Source organism: Pavona decussata, unplaced genomic scaffold (genome assembly GCF_977016875.1).
Source record: "Pavona decussata unplaced genomic scaffold, jaPavDecu1.1 SCAFFOLD_156, whole genome shotgun sequence".
Lineage (NCBI taxonomy): Eukaryota > Metazoa > Cnidaria > Anthozoa > Scleractinia > Agariciidae > Pavona > Pavona decussata.
The window spans coordinates 5101773-5118138 of NW_028145568.1; the positions used below are offsets into that span (position 1 = coordinate 5101773).

At 37.6% G+C, this 16366-nt stretch overlaps 1 protein-coding gene across 2 annotated transcripts; it reads left to right on the top strand.

Moving 5' to 3' along the window:
- Positions 1-4: 4 nt before the first annotated feature.
- On the top strand, positions 5-16136 carry LOC146465474 (protein phosphatase methylesterase 1-like). 2 transcript variants are annotated; one of them, XM_085128724.1, is made up of 16 exons: positions 5-138; positions 207-303; positions 1776-1868; positions 5681-5738; positions 6013-6064; positions 6333-6407; positions 6908-6993; positions 7624-7714; positions 8173-8238; positions 9370-9532; positions 10529-10589; positions 12110-12175; positions 12504-12548; positions 13689-13753; positions 15440-15531; positions 16064-16136. In XM_085128724.1, the coding sequence occupies exons 1-15, from the start codon at positions 56-58 to the stop codon at positions 15509-15511; spliced, it is 1173 nt and encodes a 390-aa protein (XP_084984850.1). In that variant the 5' UTR covers positions 5-55; the 3' UTR covers positions 15512-15531; positions 16064-16136. The 2 variants fall into 2 exon arrangements, with proteins under 2 accessions (XP_084984850.1, XP_084984849.1); XM_085128723.1 differs by having other exon boundaries at positions 15440-15507; positions 16017-16136.
- The last annotated feature ends 230 nt before the right edge of the window (positions 16137-16366 follow it).

Here is a 16366-nt window from a genome sequence, read left to right on the forward strand (position 1 = left end):
CACGCATACAAATTTCTGAGCCTGCGATGCCACGGAAAAAATCAAAAAATCCAAGATGTCGGAGTTCTACAGAGAAACTTTGAAAAACAAATACGGCGGCTTGCCTTCTGCTCCAAAACGACCAGGGAAAAGTAATGGGTAAGAATAGATATAATTAAGGTTAACTTTGAGTCTGAGCCGCATGACTCGATTTTTCTTTTAAACAGAGCTGTAGGAGGAGGTCGCAGAAAGAGAGATTATTCTCCCCTGTCTTGGGAACAATACTTCGAAAATTCAAGAGATGTCTGTATAAGCGAGAAAAATGTATCCTTTTTTCAACCTAGTGCTTTATCAATTATTTTTCAGACTGTTCCACCGTGTATTTATGCTCTAGGTATTATTCATGTACCCCAGTGTGCAATGTGTAGACTGGTTTAAACAGATTCCCTCTCACTGATGAAATTGTAAACTTAATTAATTAGCAACTGGTCCAAAAAACTTCAGATGTGCTTATTACTGCTACGTACATAATTATATCATTGCACAAAATCTCCATACCTTTCAAATGAAAGAGACAACTCATAATTTACGCCGCCATGACTTATTGAAAACAGTGTATGTAAATGTAAGCTTAAGGTGCTGTCTGATGAAGGAATACATGCAACTCCTGAACTTGCCATTGCATTGCCATTGCGAGTGAAGTTGCAGTGTGTAAATAGTAGCATCATTCCCCTCTTTGCCACTTGGCTCATAACAAGACATGGCATTGTGAGTTCAGGATAACAGTCTTCTACATGTACTTTTTTATTTTTCAAATTTGTGAGATAAGTTGCAGTGCGTAACAATTCATGTTTGCTACAACTTGCAACAGCCATAATACGCTTATGAGTACTGCATTGCATGGTACAGGATCCATTTTTGTTGTGATCTGTGATATCATGGATATCTGCCCCTTTCCACGCAATACATACACCTACATGTACAACAGCCACAGCTACAAAAATTGATTCATAACCCCCACATTAATCTCTTTAATGTTTTGATGGCCTCGTATTCAACGGCTGTAGCATTCTATACAAATGCCATTAGCTGAATTAGTAGTAGATAACAAAGCATTTGGAGAGTTTTACCCCTTTTGACAAACTTTTCAGTTGCTAAGTGATGCATGCTCAAAAGTTTGTTTCTCTTTTCAATATTTTGTGATTTTTATTAGTGTTGGGACAATTTGGCCAAGTAGTTGATCCTTAGAACTTGAGCGGTGAATTTATTGCAAACACGTGGCCTTTCTACATTGTGTGACGACCAGTAATTAATCCCTGTCACCATTTGCAGAGGTGGAGGCGCGATGGTGTAGTGGTTAGCGTGTCGGACTTTTGATCGGACGGTCGGAGGATCTGAGGGTCGTTGGTTCGAGTCCAGGTTGGTCTCTTCATTGCTGTGTTGTTTCCTTAGACAAGAAACTTTGCTCTACATTGTCTCTCTTCACCCAGGTGTATAAATGGGTACCGGCGACATACTGCTGGGGGTAACCCTGCAATGGACTAGCATCCCATCCAGGGGGGAGTAGCAATACTCCTAGTTGCTTCAATTGCTACAGAAACCGGGCTGAGCTCCGGCCGTGTGGGCCACTTAGGCTCTTGTGCGACTTTGCCTACCTTAATACCTTACCATTTGCAGAGAGGTTATCTGTACACAATGTACACAATTCATGAAGTGGCATATTAAGATGGTATAGTAGGAAATTTGAAACCTTTTGAGTATCACAATTTTCTTAACTGTCACTGTCCTATAATTAGATATTTCGAGTTTATCAGGCTGGAAGTGTTGGGCCGTTGTTATTATTGCTCCATGGTGGAGGGCATTCTGCATTATCCTGGTCTGTCTTTACTGTGAGTATACTGTGTTGAGGCCCTTTTGCCATTAATAAAATTTTATTGGAGTAGATTTTTCTAAACTTCAAATTTTGTTAAGCACATAAAACCACCAATACCATCTGAAAAGAACAAAAAAGTTGAGCATGTCCAACCAATTCAAAGTGCTCAGCAGGTACTGTATCAAAATTTGTAATGATTTGTGTACATGATGATATGTTACTGGTAACACTACAGTGGATGTCAAGGCATACAGTGTGTACAGTGTATGTTTTAACTGTAGGTAGCAGATAAAATATAATAATTATTATGTTTCATTTTGATTGAGAGCAGAAATTCCATTTAAGCACAATTTTCTAATTTCCATTGAATAGTAAGTTTGTTTACAAGTTCATCTAAAGACAATTCTTTCTGAAGGTGTTTAGAGGAGTAGATATATTGTTTGACCAAGATGATGAGTCAATCTAGCCTGCGTCTTTCGGGGTCTGAGAGCGCATCAGTTACATGATGTATATCACGAAAGACAATTTGTTCGTTCGATAGTGTTATTGTAGTACCTTGGCACTGGTTGAACCATGATATAATTTGCGAATAAAGTTTTACAGACTCCCTGTAATCAATAAAGGTGTGTTCTATTGAATCAGCACTAGAGCAATATACTACATTTATCGTTATCCGCTAAATGAAATAGTTTGAGTTCTCTCCGTGTTACAGTTATTCTATGCAGAAAAGGAAAACAAAATTGACGGAGTTTGTTATCCTTAGTAAAGCGGTATATATCTTGAAACTTATTTGACCAATCAACAAATTTTTCTGGGAATTTATCCTGCCACTTTTTAACTTCACTTGGAACGATGGAGCCGTGATTATTGAACAACTGGTACTTCAGCAAGATCAAAAAGGTTTTATTTATCGGAACGGATGCGGAAGTCGAAGAGAGATCAGCTGCAGGTATAAACGTTTGTGCTGCTCTCCTTTTCAACTCAGATGGGATGGCTGAAATTAGTTGGAAGTAGTGCAAATAATTTGTGGTAATATTAAATTTGTTGCTAAACTCTTCATATGATAAAAACTTGCCATTTGTATTTAGCACATTCTTCACTGATACAACTCCATTATCAAACCATGACTTCCAAAATAAGGTAGCATTGTCTATGGTTATTGACTTGTTATTCCAAAGAATGAATTCGCCATTTGGAAGGATGTTAGTTGTATTCTTGGATCTTGAAAGTACTGAAGAAGTTCTCGATAAATATGAGAGGCAGACCTGTTTTCAAGAGTTTTACATCATAGTTGCATTTAAGGAGAAATAATAGGCTGCCATGTTTTCGAAAGTAGTAATTTGGGATTGCCTTCCATTTATCATCAGACGTGTCCAGTAGTCTACCAATCCAAGCTAGGCGTAACGATTAAATAACTGTGTGAAAATTAACAAAATTGATTCCCCCTTTTTCTACTGGTTGATACATAACTACTCTTTTTATCTTGTCTTTCCTGTGTTTCCATAGAAAGGCAAAGAGATTCTCCTGAACAGTTTTGATAATCGATTCTGGAAGAGTCAGCATGGATGCTGCATAAACTAACTGTGATATACCTAAAGCTTTCGCCAGTAAAGACTTGCCATATATCGTGAGATCTCTTGAGAGCCACAAGTTCAATTTTGTTTTCATTTTCTTTATCTTTGCGTGAAAGTTTTCTTCAGTACATTTATATGTATTGTAGGATAGATGTACTCCAAGAACTTTAATGGGTTCTTTTGTTGTCTTAAAGTCAAGTACTTTCAAATTACTATCTTTCATGGAACCCATCCACATAGCTTTTGTTTTCTTCTGATTTAATTTTAAACCTGAAATATTTCCAAAATGATCCAAGATCTGTAAATAAGGTTTGAGTGATTCAACATTTTCCGTTGTTATAGTGGTATCGTCAGCAAACTGTGAAATGTTGACCTCCTGGCCGTCTGGGAGGGAAATGCCTCTGTAATCTGGATCTTGGCGTATTTTTACTGCTAGCAATTCCACAGTGAAGATGAATAAAAGAGGACTTAGAGGACAACCTTGACGGACTCCTCTTGATATATTAAAATACGTTGTCAAAAACCCACCATTCATAACTGCACTTTGTACATGGTTATAAAAAATTGAGATCCATTTTTTCACATTTGGGCCAAAATTGAAAGCGTTCAAAGCTTTAGTAATGAAATCCCATTCAAGGCTATCAAAAGCATTTTCGAAGTCTATAAAGAGAAGCAATCCAGAAGTCTTTTTAGCATCTAGATATTCCATTATATCGCTTAAAAGGCTTATGTTTTGGCCTATGTATCTTCCCTTGACAAATCTGGTTTGATTTGAATTAATTAATTTTGGAAGGTATTTTTCTATTCTTTTTGCCAAAGCTTTAGTTAAAATTTTATAATCGATGTTAAGTAAAGATATTGGAAGCCAATTAGAGAGTTCAGTCAGGTCACCGTCGGCTTTTGGTATTAAAGTTATTATTCCTCTCCTTTGAGAAATAGATAGGGACCCGCTTTGGAAGGCTGCATTATAAGAATTTAGCAGATCTCTCCAAATGAGATCATAAAAGGACTCATAAAATTCTTTAGTGAATCCATCATCACCTGGAGTTTTGTTGTCAGAGAAAGAGCTCACCGCCTCTTTTAATTCCTCATATGTAAAATCGTGTTCTAATGAATCTCGTTCCTCAGTATTCAATTGAGGGATTTCAATACCCTCGACAAATGACCCAAAGCTCTCGTTTTCACCTTGAAGCTCGCTATTAAGATTTTTTTGGATGTATACATATTACTATAAAATTTTTCAAGTTCTTTCTCAATCTGTTTTGGATCTGTTATCGTATCTCCATCCTCTAATTTTACCTCGTGTATAAGTTTTTTTTCATAGTTCGTCTTCTCCAAGTTGAAAAATAATCATGTTTTCATTAATTTCATATTCATTTATTCATCCTTTAAGGGTATATTACAAACTCAAGTATATGACCAGCTTCCAGTTGGCTTGATAGCTCAGTTGGCAGAGCAGTTGCACTGGCATCACAGGGGTCATGAGTTCGAATCCCATTCAAGTCTGAATTTTTTTCAGGCTTTCTTTTTGTAACTGCTTAAGTTGGGTAAATTACTGTGAGGGTCTTTCCAATCTGTTTAAGTACAGTGGAACCTCTCCTTACGGACACCTCTCTACTATGGACAGTTCACTTGGTCCCTGAGTGACCGAAATCCATATAAAGTCTACCTCTCTAAAACGGACACCTCTATAATATGGACACTTATTCCTGTCCACTGGGTGTTCGTAATAAAGAGGTTCGACTGTAGCACTATATACAGGTAACAATGTATAAATTATGCTCGATTTGTATACTAACATACTGTGCAAACCTGTCAGAAAAGGCATAACTTCAGTAACCATGTCTTTGACTTGAAAGTTTTTTTACGTTAAGTACCAATGTTTTGTTCTGTCACTAAGAGCTGAAATGAAACTGCAGGATACTTTTGTTGTTTTTGTTGTATTGCCATATTTGTAAGATATTTAATGATTTTAGAAATTTATTATACTCTTTTTACTGTTCCACTAATCTGTGATCAGGCCTGATTGTTACTGTGGTTCTCTTTAACTTTGAAACCCTTGTAAATCAGATACTTTTTCTCCAAATAAGGGCTTCACCAGGCTGTAATGTTAGTGCAAGGGAATCCCCTATCTTTTAGCCCAAAGATGCACTGTGACATTTTGCACTTGGTACCACTCTCTATTCCAATTTCTATAAAATAACCTGTCTGGAGGATGAGTTATGTATACTAAAAGAGGGCATTGTTTTGTCAGAAATCAGTCACTGCAGTTTGCCACTGTCAAGTTCTGGCCATAGACCTTAGAGGGCATGGTGAGTAGAGTGGAAGATTTTCAACTTTTTTTGTACAATGTATGTTACTGTAGTTCTGCTAATTTCTGTCCACACTCTTTTCTTCAGATAACTAGAACTTACAGTTACTCCAGGGAAATAAAACAGTTTTTGATTAAAAAAAAAATAAGAAAGATTTTGGTTTATTGGTGGCTAATGTACAATGTACATCTATTCAGTTTGTACTGAGTGGAATAGATTAAAGAAACTGCATTTGGTCTTGAGTTAGTCATTTTATTCCAATGTTATCATCTAGGAGACACAACCACAGAAGATGATTTCGATTTATCAGCAGATACATTAGCAAAGTAAGTTTTAATAATTCTTATCTCAAGTTATTCAATGGAACAGTAAAATGCCATTGAAATGCATATTAAATTTTCCATGGATACTTTCTGCATACAATTGTACGCTCAATTTCCATCAATTTTTTTCAAAGAGTTACAATATCTTTAAGATCCACAGACAACCTTGCAGCTAAAAGCCGGGCTCAACTGACGTACAGGCTTGGATTTTCCATTCAATATTATTTTGATTTTGTTTGTTATTGTTTTTTTTTTTTTTTTTTTTTTATAGAGATGTTGGAGATGTGATTAAGAAGATATATGGTGATGTTAACTCAGCACCATGGATACTATTGGTTGGTCATAGGTAACCAAACAACAACAACAGTTTATTTGAAAAATATAACAATTAATGGCTGGTCCTGCAAATAGTTACAAAACTAATCGAGGTGGGACAAGACGAATACAGGAACACTTAATCAGGATAAGTTGACTTAATTGAGAAGGGTTGTGATTTCAAGCAAAACCCAAGCACATTCCATACAAAATGTTTATGTTCAAACCACTGTAACACAACACCTCCATTTGCTGCTTGGCTTGATTCACATTTTTTGCATGTTCTCTTATCTTGAGCTTTGACCAGTTTATTCCATAGAAGAAAGCAAACTTGTTAGTGTAAGATTTTGTGCACAATTTAATTCTTTAATATTTTGCTTGGGCCAAAATGTCTTGTGCTCTATTGATCCACTTGAAGTAACCTGTCAGCATATTTTTATCCTGGCAGTTTGTCATTAGAGACACATAATATAGTTTACATGTATGCTGTATTGTATTCATGATGACTCTTATGCAATGAATGTTTTTCAGCATGGGAGGTGCAATTGCTGTCCATGTAGGAGTGCAAGGATTGTTGCCAACTCTTATTGGTTTGGCAGTTATTGATGTAGTGGAAGGTAAGCAAATCCTTTCTTTCTTTCTTTATTGACAATTGTCTGTCAGTAATTAGTTAATGTTTGGTCTTAGGTTAAATGGAGGGGCCTAATGCCAAGCTCCTTTCACCTTTTATGGGGTACTGGCAGGTGTACAAAGACAAATATACAACAACAGTGTAATGCAGCTTAATCTAGTGTAAAAGTGCAATAATTCTTACAGCATGCAAGCTGTCTTTCTTTCTTTCTTTCTTTTATTCTTTCTTTCATCCTTCCTTTTTTTTCCTTTCTTTTTTGAGAAAAATGCAAAACAGCAAATAAAAGATGATATGAAACAAAAACAAAACAAAATTATATCTGTACTAGCAGTCAGAAAAAAAAAAAACAATTCAAGTTATTCAATTGCACCCTAGTTAAATAAGAAACAAACTTAACAATCCCAGGCTTAGAATTTAACTGTACCTTTATATCCCAAACGTTAATCATAAGATTTTTTTTCCGTGCAGCAAAATGTGTCTTCATTTTGTCATAGTTACATTAAAAATAGATGTTTTTGCCCCTTTAAATGAGTGAAGAAGAAAGGACATTAGAAACGATGAAGCAAGTTATATTATTTACAAAGTTTAACATTTCACTCTGTCTGTCTGTTCTTAGGTACTGCTCTTGAAGCTCTCTCGTCTATGCAGTCATTTCTTAAGAGTAGGCCATCTTCATTTCGTTCACTGGAGGAAGGTATAGAGTGGAGGTACAGTGCAGTTTAAGATAGCTAAAATCAGTGTCCATAGTTTGTTGTAATAAGGCTTCTCCACATGTTGTTTTCTTATTACTGCTTTCAAAGGAGGATTGTGGCACAAAGTTGCCATGCAATGATTGAGTGACATTTTTATTTTGCCATATGGGAAAAATTGTGTGACATTTTCAGCTTATCAACAAAGTAGATTTTGTGATATTTTATAATCACCTCATTGTACAGGAAAGATTGTTTGGTGTTTGTAATTAAAAAAGAATACAATGGTGACATTAGCAGTTGGCCTTTTCGTCCTTGTAGTCAATATTGTGTTGCGTCAATTGAAACAGTTGATCTAGAACATTGAAGGTCTGCCTTATGCTCCTTCTGGCTTTAAGATGTTCGATTAACTTTAAAGTTGGTGAGGCTACAGCTGTACATGTAATCTGTGTTCGTTCTCTCTGTACCAATTTCAGTGTACGAAGCGGTCAGATACACAATGTGGAATCAGCACGAATATCCATGGTGGGACAGTTAGTCAGGTGACTTGTTGGTCTTCTTTTGCTTATTTATTTCACTTTAACTGCTTCTGTAATGGTAAAAGGAAGGAAAGCTGTAGTGCAATTAATTTTGATCTTGACTTGTGTCCAGTCATCAGTGTTAAGGTGGCATACAACGGTTCCCAGTATTATTTCATTAATCATTACTACCAATTTCTTTATCGGTGGATACTAATGTATTGTAACTAATGGTATCAAATAAATACCCAAACTAAACATTGGTAAACAAGTTATGGTCATTTTTTCGATCGCCTTACTGTAGCAACAATACATATATAACCCATTAAAACGGCCTTATTTTAGCTCTACGTGTGTGTGAACATAATTATTAAAGGCTGACGGATGACCCCCACCTTTTAATATTGAATAATTATTCCAAAGGGTCTGATAGTAGCAGGCAAGTCAAAAGTTTAAAGAAGACGACAAAACTTTTTAGCGTTTTTGTCTACTTATAATAAATTCAACTTCCAACGCTTTGTACATTAACTAACTGAAGATGACAGAAGTCTCTGTCGAAACATGTTTTGTAAACTTAAACGTTTTGTCGTTTTCTGTAAACTTTTGAATAATTATTGTAATAAGCATGTAAAGATACAACTTTTGGCAAAGTTGAAAAAAAAATGTTGGGAGGGGTTAAGGCTACACTCAGTACAAGTCTATGTCTATTTTACAATATCGAAAGTTACCCTTAAATTCTACACTGGTAATGTTAATACTCTCCTTTGATGGGCAAAGGATCGGGCGATCCTGTAAAGTACTTGGTCAAATAGTCGAGTACCAACTCCATGAGTACTGACGCCTGGTGAAGTAAACTTGATCAACGCTCGAGTGCACCGTTACCTGAAACTTCTCTTCAAGTGATGTCTAACTTGTGCAAAAGTTGGCCACTCGGCCTATTTTTGAGTGATTTTTTTTTAAGAATTTCAATCACTTTCGAAGATCGGAGGAACGTTTCGAAACATTGTCTCTGCTATTTTTTGATTAGTAAGATTTTTCGAAGATTTCTGGGGAAGATCCGACGATGCAATTCATTTAGCCAACCGGCACACAAAGCGATCGTAAAGTAAGCTAATAAGGAATACATTTTACTTAGTACTCCTTCTTCACTTCTAGATGTAACGACAACAGTGATAATGAAAGCAAGAGAGATTCCTCCACTCCTCCACCACCGACACATTTCTGCAATGCAATAAGTGAAGAAACAGAGGAGGACAAAACGGAAACAACCGACACAACTGCAGCAACAACAGATTGTTCTACCGGTGAACAGCCAAAGGTGAGCTCAAAAATATGCCGTGTTTTTGTTATGTTAAAACATTTTAGAATAGAAACTAGCGAAATTAGTAGTTTTTATTTTAACATGCTTCTTCAAAACTTCTCTAGTTAGAATTTTGTTATGTAGATCTATATATAAAAATTGAGATAAATCTTCATCTTTTTCTAAATTGTTTTGCCTTAGAAACTTTAAGTTTTTGCATTTTCCACCCTTAACCGAGGAGCGTGGTTCTTTAATTGTTGGAAGCATTTACCCATCCCCAAAACGGCCATAATCAAAATTCACGAAAAATCTAACTATTCGTCGTTAAACCTTGAAGTTCACGTTCTGTAAAGTGCTTAATAATCGAATAGCACCATTGCATAACTGAAAAGCTTTCGTTTTAATAGAGAACCTACCAACAAGACTCGAATTAGCTAAAAAGTTTCGTGGGCATTTAAGAGTTCTTAGATCGCTTGTGTAAATAAACTTGAAGGTCAGTATCAGCTATGACAGTTAAACTAGAAGGTGTATATTGCGTGAAAAACTGTGAGGTGGATGCTGTCTTCATTCGCCATCTCAGATTTCTCGATTTCACAAACCCTCAGTAAACCGTCCAAAGTGACTCAAAACGAATCAAGACAGCAAAGAAATACCAGAACGGAATAAAAAATGTAAACCTTTCTAGGAAAAAGAAAGATGAAAATTTTCAAAAAGAAAAAAAGAAGGTACTTAAAAATATGATTTCTACAGGTTTCTCCAATTGCGTAAAGTAACTAAACGGTGAAACCAAATCGTTGCCAGATAAATTTTATGAAAATTCTGGAAGTCGGGGGTTTTGCTTTGATGTGAAGAAAAGTTACCAATGTCAGTGTGATAACTTTATCAGCTAATGAACAATATTAGCAATAAAGGATACAGCTCAATGAAGCAATAGTGTAGTCGCACAAAGTCTCAACGTCTCTTTGTCTGTACTGAATCATTCTCATAATGTTTATGCTAATTTTGTCTCTAAAGGAAGTTAATGAAAGATTCACTTGGAGGATCGACTTGTCCAAAACGGACCGTTTTTGGGAAGGTGATTGATGAGTTTATGATGCGTTTGTTCATATTTATTATTTTTCTCTTCCTGGGTGGGAGTTTTGAATGTTTGTGGTTTTTGCACAATTCGCACGATTTGAAGGTTGGTGGCTCGCATCCCATCCACCTTCTGCCATTGAACCCCAGAGAGGAAACTTAGATAAATGTATGGTTATAAACTTGTGATGGACTAACATCCTGTCCAGGTGGAAGTATAAATATCCCTAAAGTCTTCATGCTACAGAATCCGATCCTATCGTGTTTTTAACGCTAAAGGCCAGACGCCAAATAAACGCCGGCAGCAAACGCCGGGTCTGGAAGGCATCTGGCGTTTGCAGTAGGTGCCGGCTTTTATATGACATCTGGCCCGTCCTTGTTCCTTAAGAATGGTTTGTTAGGAAACTATGATGCGCAGCGTCGGTTAGCCTGTGAATACAGCCGCTTCTCATTCGCTCCCGCTACTACGTGCTTGTTTCGCACGTAGTAGCGGGAGCGAATGAGAGGCGGCTGTATTCGCAGGCTAAGCGTCGGTGGAAAAGCGAAAAACGACGGAAAATGTGGTGGTATCTACTGAGCTGATAACTGTGAAGGAAGATTGAGCACCATCAATAGAATCAGAAAGTCAAGATGGAACTCCACCTTTTGATATATAAGCCACACACAACCTGGAATTCATCGATTTGCCTCGACGAATGGCTACCGCTCAAAAAGTCAGCTTTTGGATGTCTCAAACCATTTAAAGATTGACAATAAATAGAAGAATAGTCATAAGTACGTAAATTATGATCATCCGGGTGAGTGTAGTCCTGAGAAGGACTGTTTGTGGTGACTTGTGATGGACTAACATCCTGTCCAGGTGTGAACTTTATGTCATACAGCCAAGGATATACCAGGGTTTGCTTTAGTATTCCGCTAGTCGAGCAAGCGTTCCATTCAAGTTCGTTTATGTTAGAAGTTCTTATGGCCTGTTATATTTCATTTTTTAACGCTTGGAACGACTAGTCACAATAACGCTGAGAACTTCGAGATCGTCTCCACGCATTTTCGTGAAAATTTACTTTAATTTAGTGAAATTTAAATGTGAGCCAATACCCTGTATGCTTATTTAGCCGAGTTCAAACAAACGCCAGGCCCCAAGCAAACCCGGGTCGACGAGGCGTAATTTTCAATAAACGGCGGTGGCGTTTATACGAGAAATACGGTAAGCGCCGCTACTAATAGAGAGATTTAGCATCGCGTTTTCGGCAAACGGCAAACGCCAAGCTGAAATTTTCTCTTTGATGAAAAACAATGAAGCTTTTTTGGTTTAAGCTTATCTCCACCCAGTCGGCGACAGCTATCGAGCAAACGCGAAAAAGAGAGAAGTGAGTACGAGAAACACAAGTTTATGCATTTTAGAACAAATAGCGGCTTCACGTTTCCCGTTTGGCGTTAGCCGTAAACGCGAAGCTAAATCTCTCATATGTCTCTGGCTCAATCCGTCAATCTTACAATCCTCTGGAATGCTTTCCTTTTCAGGATGGTTTAAAGACATGTCAAAGTTGTTCCTGTCTTGTTCTGTGCCGAAGCTTCTTATATTGGCAGGTAAAATCCAAAAGAGATATTTTGAAAGATACATAGATCATCTCCACCTAAGCGTATCACATGCAGGACGTGCTTTCCAAAGAAATAGAAAATTCTCAATTAACAGCGAAACAAAGAAGAAACTGACTTAAATGTTAACGTTCCTTACCGGTGTAGAAGTGTGCTGTCGTTAGATATGAACCATGTTTTGGCCAAGAAATCGAAGAAAAAATGCACCAAACGTGCCCAGTTTCGGCATGCATGCACTGCACATTTTGTGGGCTAAATGTCTAATATTTACTACGAATTCCTGGCTTCTCACGCTATTTACTTTTCACCTGTTTTTCAGCTGTTGACCGTCTGGACAGAGAGCTCACTATAGGCCAGATGCAAGGTTAGGAGCAACAGATAACAGCTTGTTAGTGACTAGTGTTATTTTACCTTCCACCGACAATGATGTTTAAACTCCTATTGCTCTCATCTCATCGACTTTGGTGGTGTCTCGTAGACTTTGTCATATGTTATGCTTTAGTTTCTTGAAAATCGATTGGAATAGGCCATTTCCGAGTTGCTCTGAACCTCATTATGAAAGCGAGGCTTCGTGCATAGTTTATATAATTATGAAAATAAGTTTTCATTTACTTGCAAACAAAACTAATTTTCTTATGAGCAGCTTTGCACTTAGACTCGGTTTCATAATGAGGTTCAAAACAACTCGGAAATGGTCCATTATGCACCACGTTTTTTCAAATAATCAGTTCTCATAGACTCTGAGGCGTTCTGCTCTTGTTAACTCTTTTGTTTTGTTTGATTCCAGCCTTGAAAAATTCAGTAACTTGTTTTTTTCCCTCAAAAGTTAAACTTAAGGACGTTGCCTACTAATACCGAAGTATTTTTGCGCGGTTTATGACTATGCTGGAAAAGCAGATCTTAGCAAGGGCTATGGAAATCCAAATAGAAAATTTGGGGTAACCACGCATTTTTTTAGAGATAAATAAGCAACAACTATTCTAAAAAGCAGTAAGATACAAAGCAATGTATTGCGTTTTTCTTTTGTTTTTTTGTTGTTGTTTTGTCATTATTTGTTTTTTGTTTTTTTCAAATTGAAGCTTTATTATCTCTGAAAAATGCATGGTGACCCCCAATTTTCTTTTTGGATACCAAAAGCACTTGCTAAGTTCCGCTTTCTCCGCAGAGTTGTAAACCGCGCAAAAATATCCCTGTATTAGTAGGCACCACCCATAGGAAACCCGAGTATCTCAAGATGCGCAGAACGTATGCGCAGTGACAAAGATAGGCACCGTCCTTCAGCATTCCCCTAGCAGTGTGTATAGAGTGTGTGTCATACATGAAGCTAAGGATTGAGCTAGTTGCTCATTTGTTCAAACAATCGGTTGGGTTTACTCCCACTGGTGATAATTTTTCCTTGTTGTTTAACGTTCGCGACAAACTGAACATCGTTCTCTTGTTCTCGTTTTTACACATTTGCTCCGATCATTAACTAACCACGATCTTTTTTCTTGTCCAACTGAAGGTAAATTTCAGATGCAAGTGTTGCCTCGATGCGGGCACAGTGTTCATGAAGATGCTCCAGACAAGGTAAAACATACTTTTGTTACATTGCAAGGCTGCGAGTAAATCCCCTTCGCTCTAAGGCACGGTCTTGTGTGTTCATGATTATTGTACCACTTGAGGTTTAGACGTCAGAAAAATCGACATTTCACAGTCTCTTCACCTTAATAATAGTGACGTTTGAGGTTTTTCATGTTATTGAACCTTTGATATGAACGACGTGGGCCAAGTCTACCGTCTTGTTGAACCATTAGGAAAAATAGGCCATTTCCGAGTTGCTTTGAACCCCATGAAAACAAGGTTTTGTGCAAAGGTTTTCAGATGAAAATTGGTTTTTTTTTTGCATATGAATGACAACTAATTTTGCTGTACACGGAGCCTGGCTTTCATAATGAGGTTTTTAAAAACAACTCGGGAATGACCTATTAGCAAAACTGTAAATCAACCTATTACATCAATACCATCAAAACAAACTATGGTAAATTCAACATTCGCTTTGCAGCTGTGAAAGTTTGGAATAATCTAGATGAAAGCATTAAACACTATCCCTTTAAAACTTTTAAAAGAAAGGTCAAAGAAAACATCTTGCAGTCTTATAGGTGGTTTGCCTTGCCGCGATGTTGGTGTAAAAAGCAAAAGAAAATTTTATGAAAGGTGTTTGTCATCGTGGTTTGAAATGATAGCTGACTAAGAGTTAATCGTTTGCCTCACGATTGAGTCACATAGATGTGGATCACATAGTTTGCATAAAAATGTATGTCTTGTCTACCACTTAACCTTTTCTGCAGTTGGAAAAATATCAGCTCACAAAAGGGAGTACCGTAAATTTCCAGAATTAACAACGCGAAGCAACGCAAAGATGCAAGTGTACGTTCTTTTAGCCTGTGAACAGGCTGCTAAGTGGGCCTTACGGCGAAAAGAAAAATAGGCGAGCGGAGCGAGCCGAGCGCGGTCTGGCCCACTTAGGAGCCTGTTCAAACGCTAACGTTCTTTTGGTGAATTTTTCTTGGTGAGCAGTACAATTTTTCGAGGTGCTTTGTTTGTAGACTGAGGCTCTCTTCTCACTTCTCGGAGGCCTGCGAGGTGGTTACGCTCGATGTCGTGCTTTCACCGATATCCAAATTCCATTGCTACTTTCGGAGTGGGTGGGGGGGGGGGGGGGGCTGGCTTGTTTCTTTGGGAAGCTTACGGGATTTTTAAGTTTACTACTGCTTTTTACTCGTACTTTTTAAGTAGGTTGACTTTTGTGTTAATATGTGTTTAACGCCTCTTAATGTTTCGAGAAAGGGTGCTATGAAAATTGTATTTAACAATTAGACGGCGAGCTCGAGGTTTCTATCGGCTTCGCCCCGAGCCAACTTTCGTCCCTCGCCAACTATCAAAGGCGATAGAAACCGAGAGCGAGCCGTCTAACTGTTTTAGCAAACCTCAGTGATCGATCTATGTAGCAAAAAAATCTTTTTATTTCATAAATTTTGATATATTTGTGTAATGATGCATGCTAAATCGCGCGCGCTCTGACAAACTGCCGTCCATCAATCGATAAACGGCACCTGTGTAGCCAATCAGATTGCGCGTTATGCGATAGTCGGTCACTGAGGTATGCTAATATCCGATATCAGCTTAAAACGTTATATATACCAAGCAGACATCACGTACAGTGTCATTGCAGAAATACAAAACAGTAAACAATGTTTCTCCTTTTGGCTGCAGGTTGCAGAAGTTCTAGTGTCTTATCTTGTGCGACTAAAATTTGCAGAAGCGAAGGAAAACTTTCAAAGGTGAGCGAAGACAAGTCGGTCAATGTTGTTTTAGATCGACAGGACCCACCACTGGTTGTTGTTGTTGTTGTTGTTTACCTTTCTATCGAAGAGGACGTCCTTTGTAGGTCATTTATTTGCAAGTAAAAAATATGCAAATATCCAAATACAAGTCGTGTGATCAAATCCCGTTGACAAATTTCACCGGCTTACTGGCATTAGAATGTGTGAATGTCAAAAAAGTATGATAAGATTTTCATTGGAAGCAAACCTTGTCTTCCAGCAATTATATTAACTATATACCGTACCCGTTATATCGATTGGGAAAAAGATGGAGAGAATTGTATTACTGTACTAAAATTCCAAAGACAACATTGGAGATTTTACACACGCAATGTAAGAATGAAAACCAAATGCAAATTTTTCACACTGCTCCAAAGAACATATGATGTAATGACACGACTTCGTGCATATGATGACGACGACGACAACCTCTTCCACTAATCTGACTTGACTTTTCTTTCCAACAGGCCAATGCCAGCGTGTTAATGATTTTCTTGGTCGCGAGGTAAAGAAGAACAGACCAGTTTTGTGAAATAAGCAGTGTAAATAAACGATGTGAGCTTTGAATAAACGGTTATTTATCCATACGCGTGTGAACTCTTAGCTCGTATTGCTGGCAGTATTGTACGCTGAAAGGCAAGAGTTTGGCGGCGGAAAAAGAAAATATCAACTACTTGCCCTACCCCTTTTGGCGGTACTTCATTAACATTGATAAGACCAAAAGTTGTGCCCATTTCTTTCACTTGGCTTCAAAGATGAGCCATGTACAAAACTGCCCTAAGTTGTTGGCTTAGCAAGACTATCGTTGCGTTGTAAT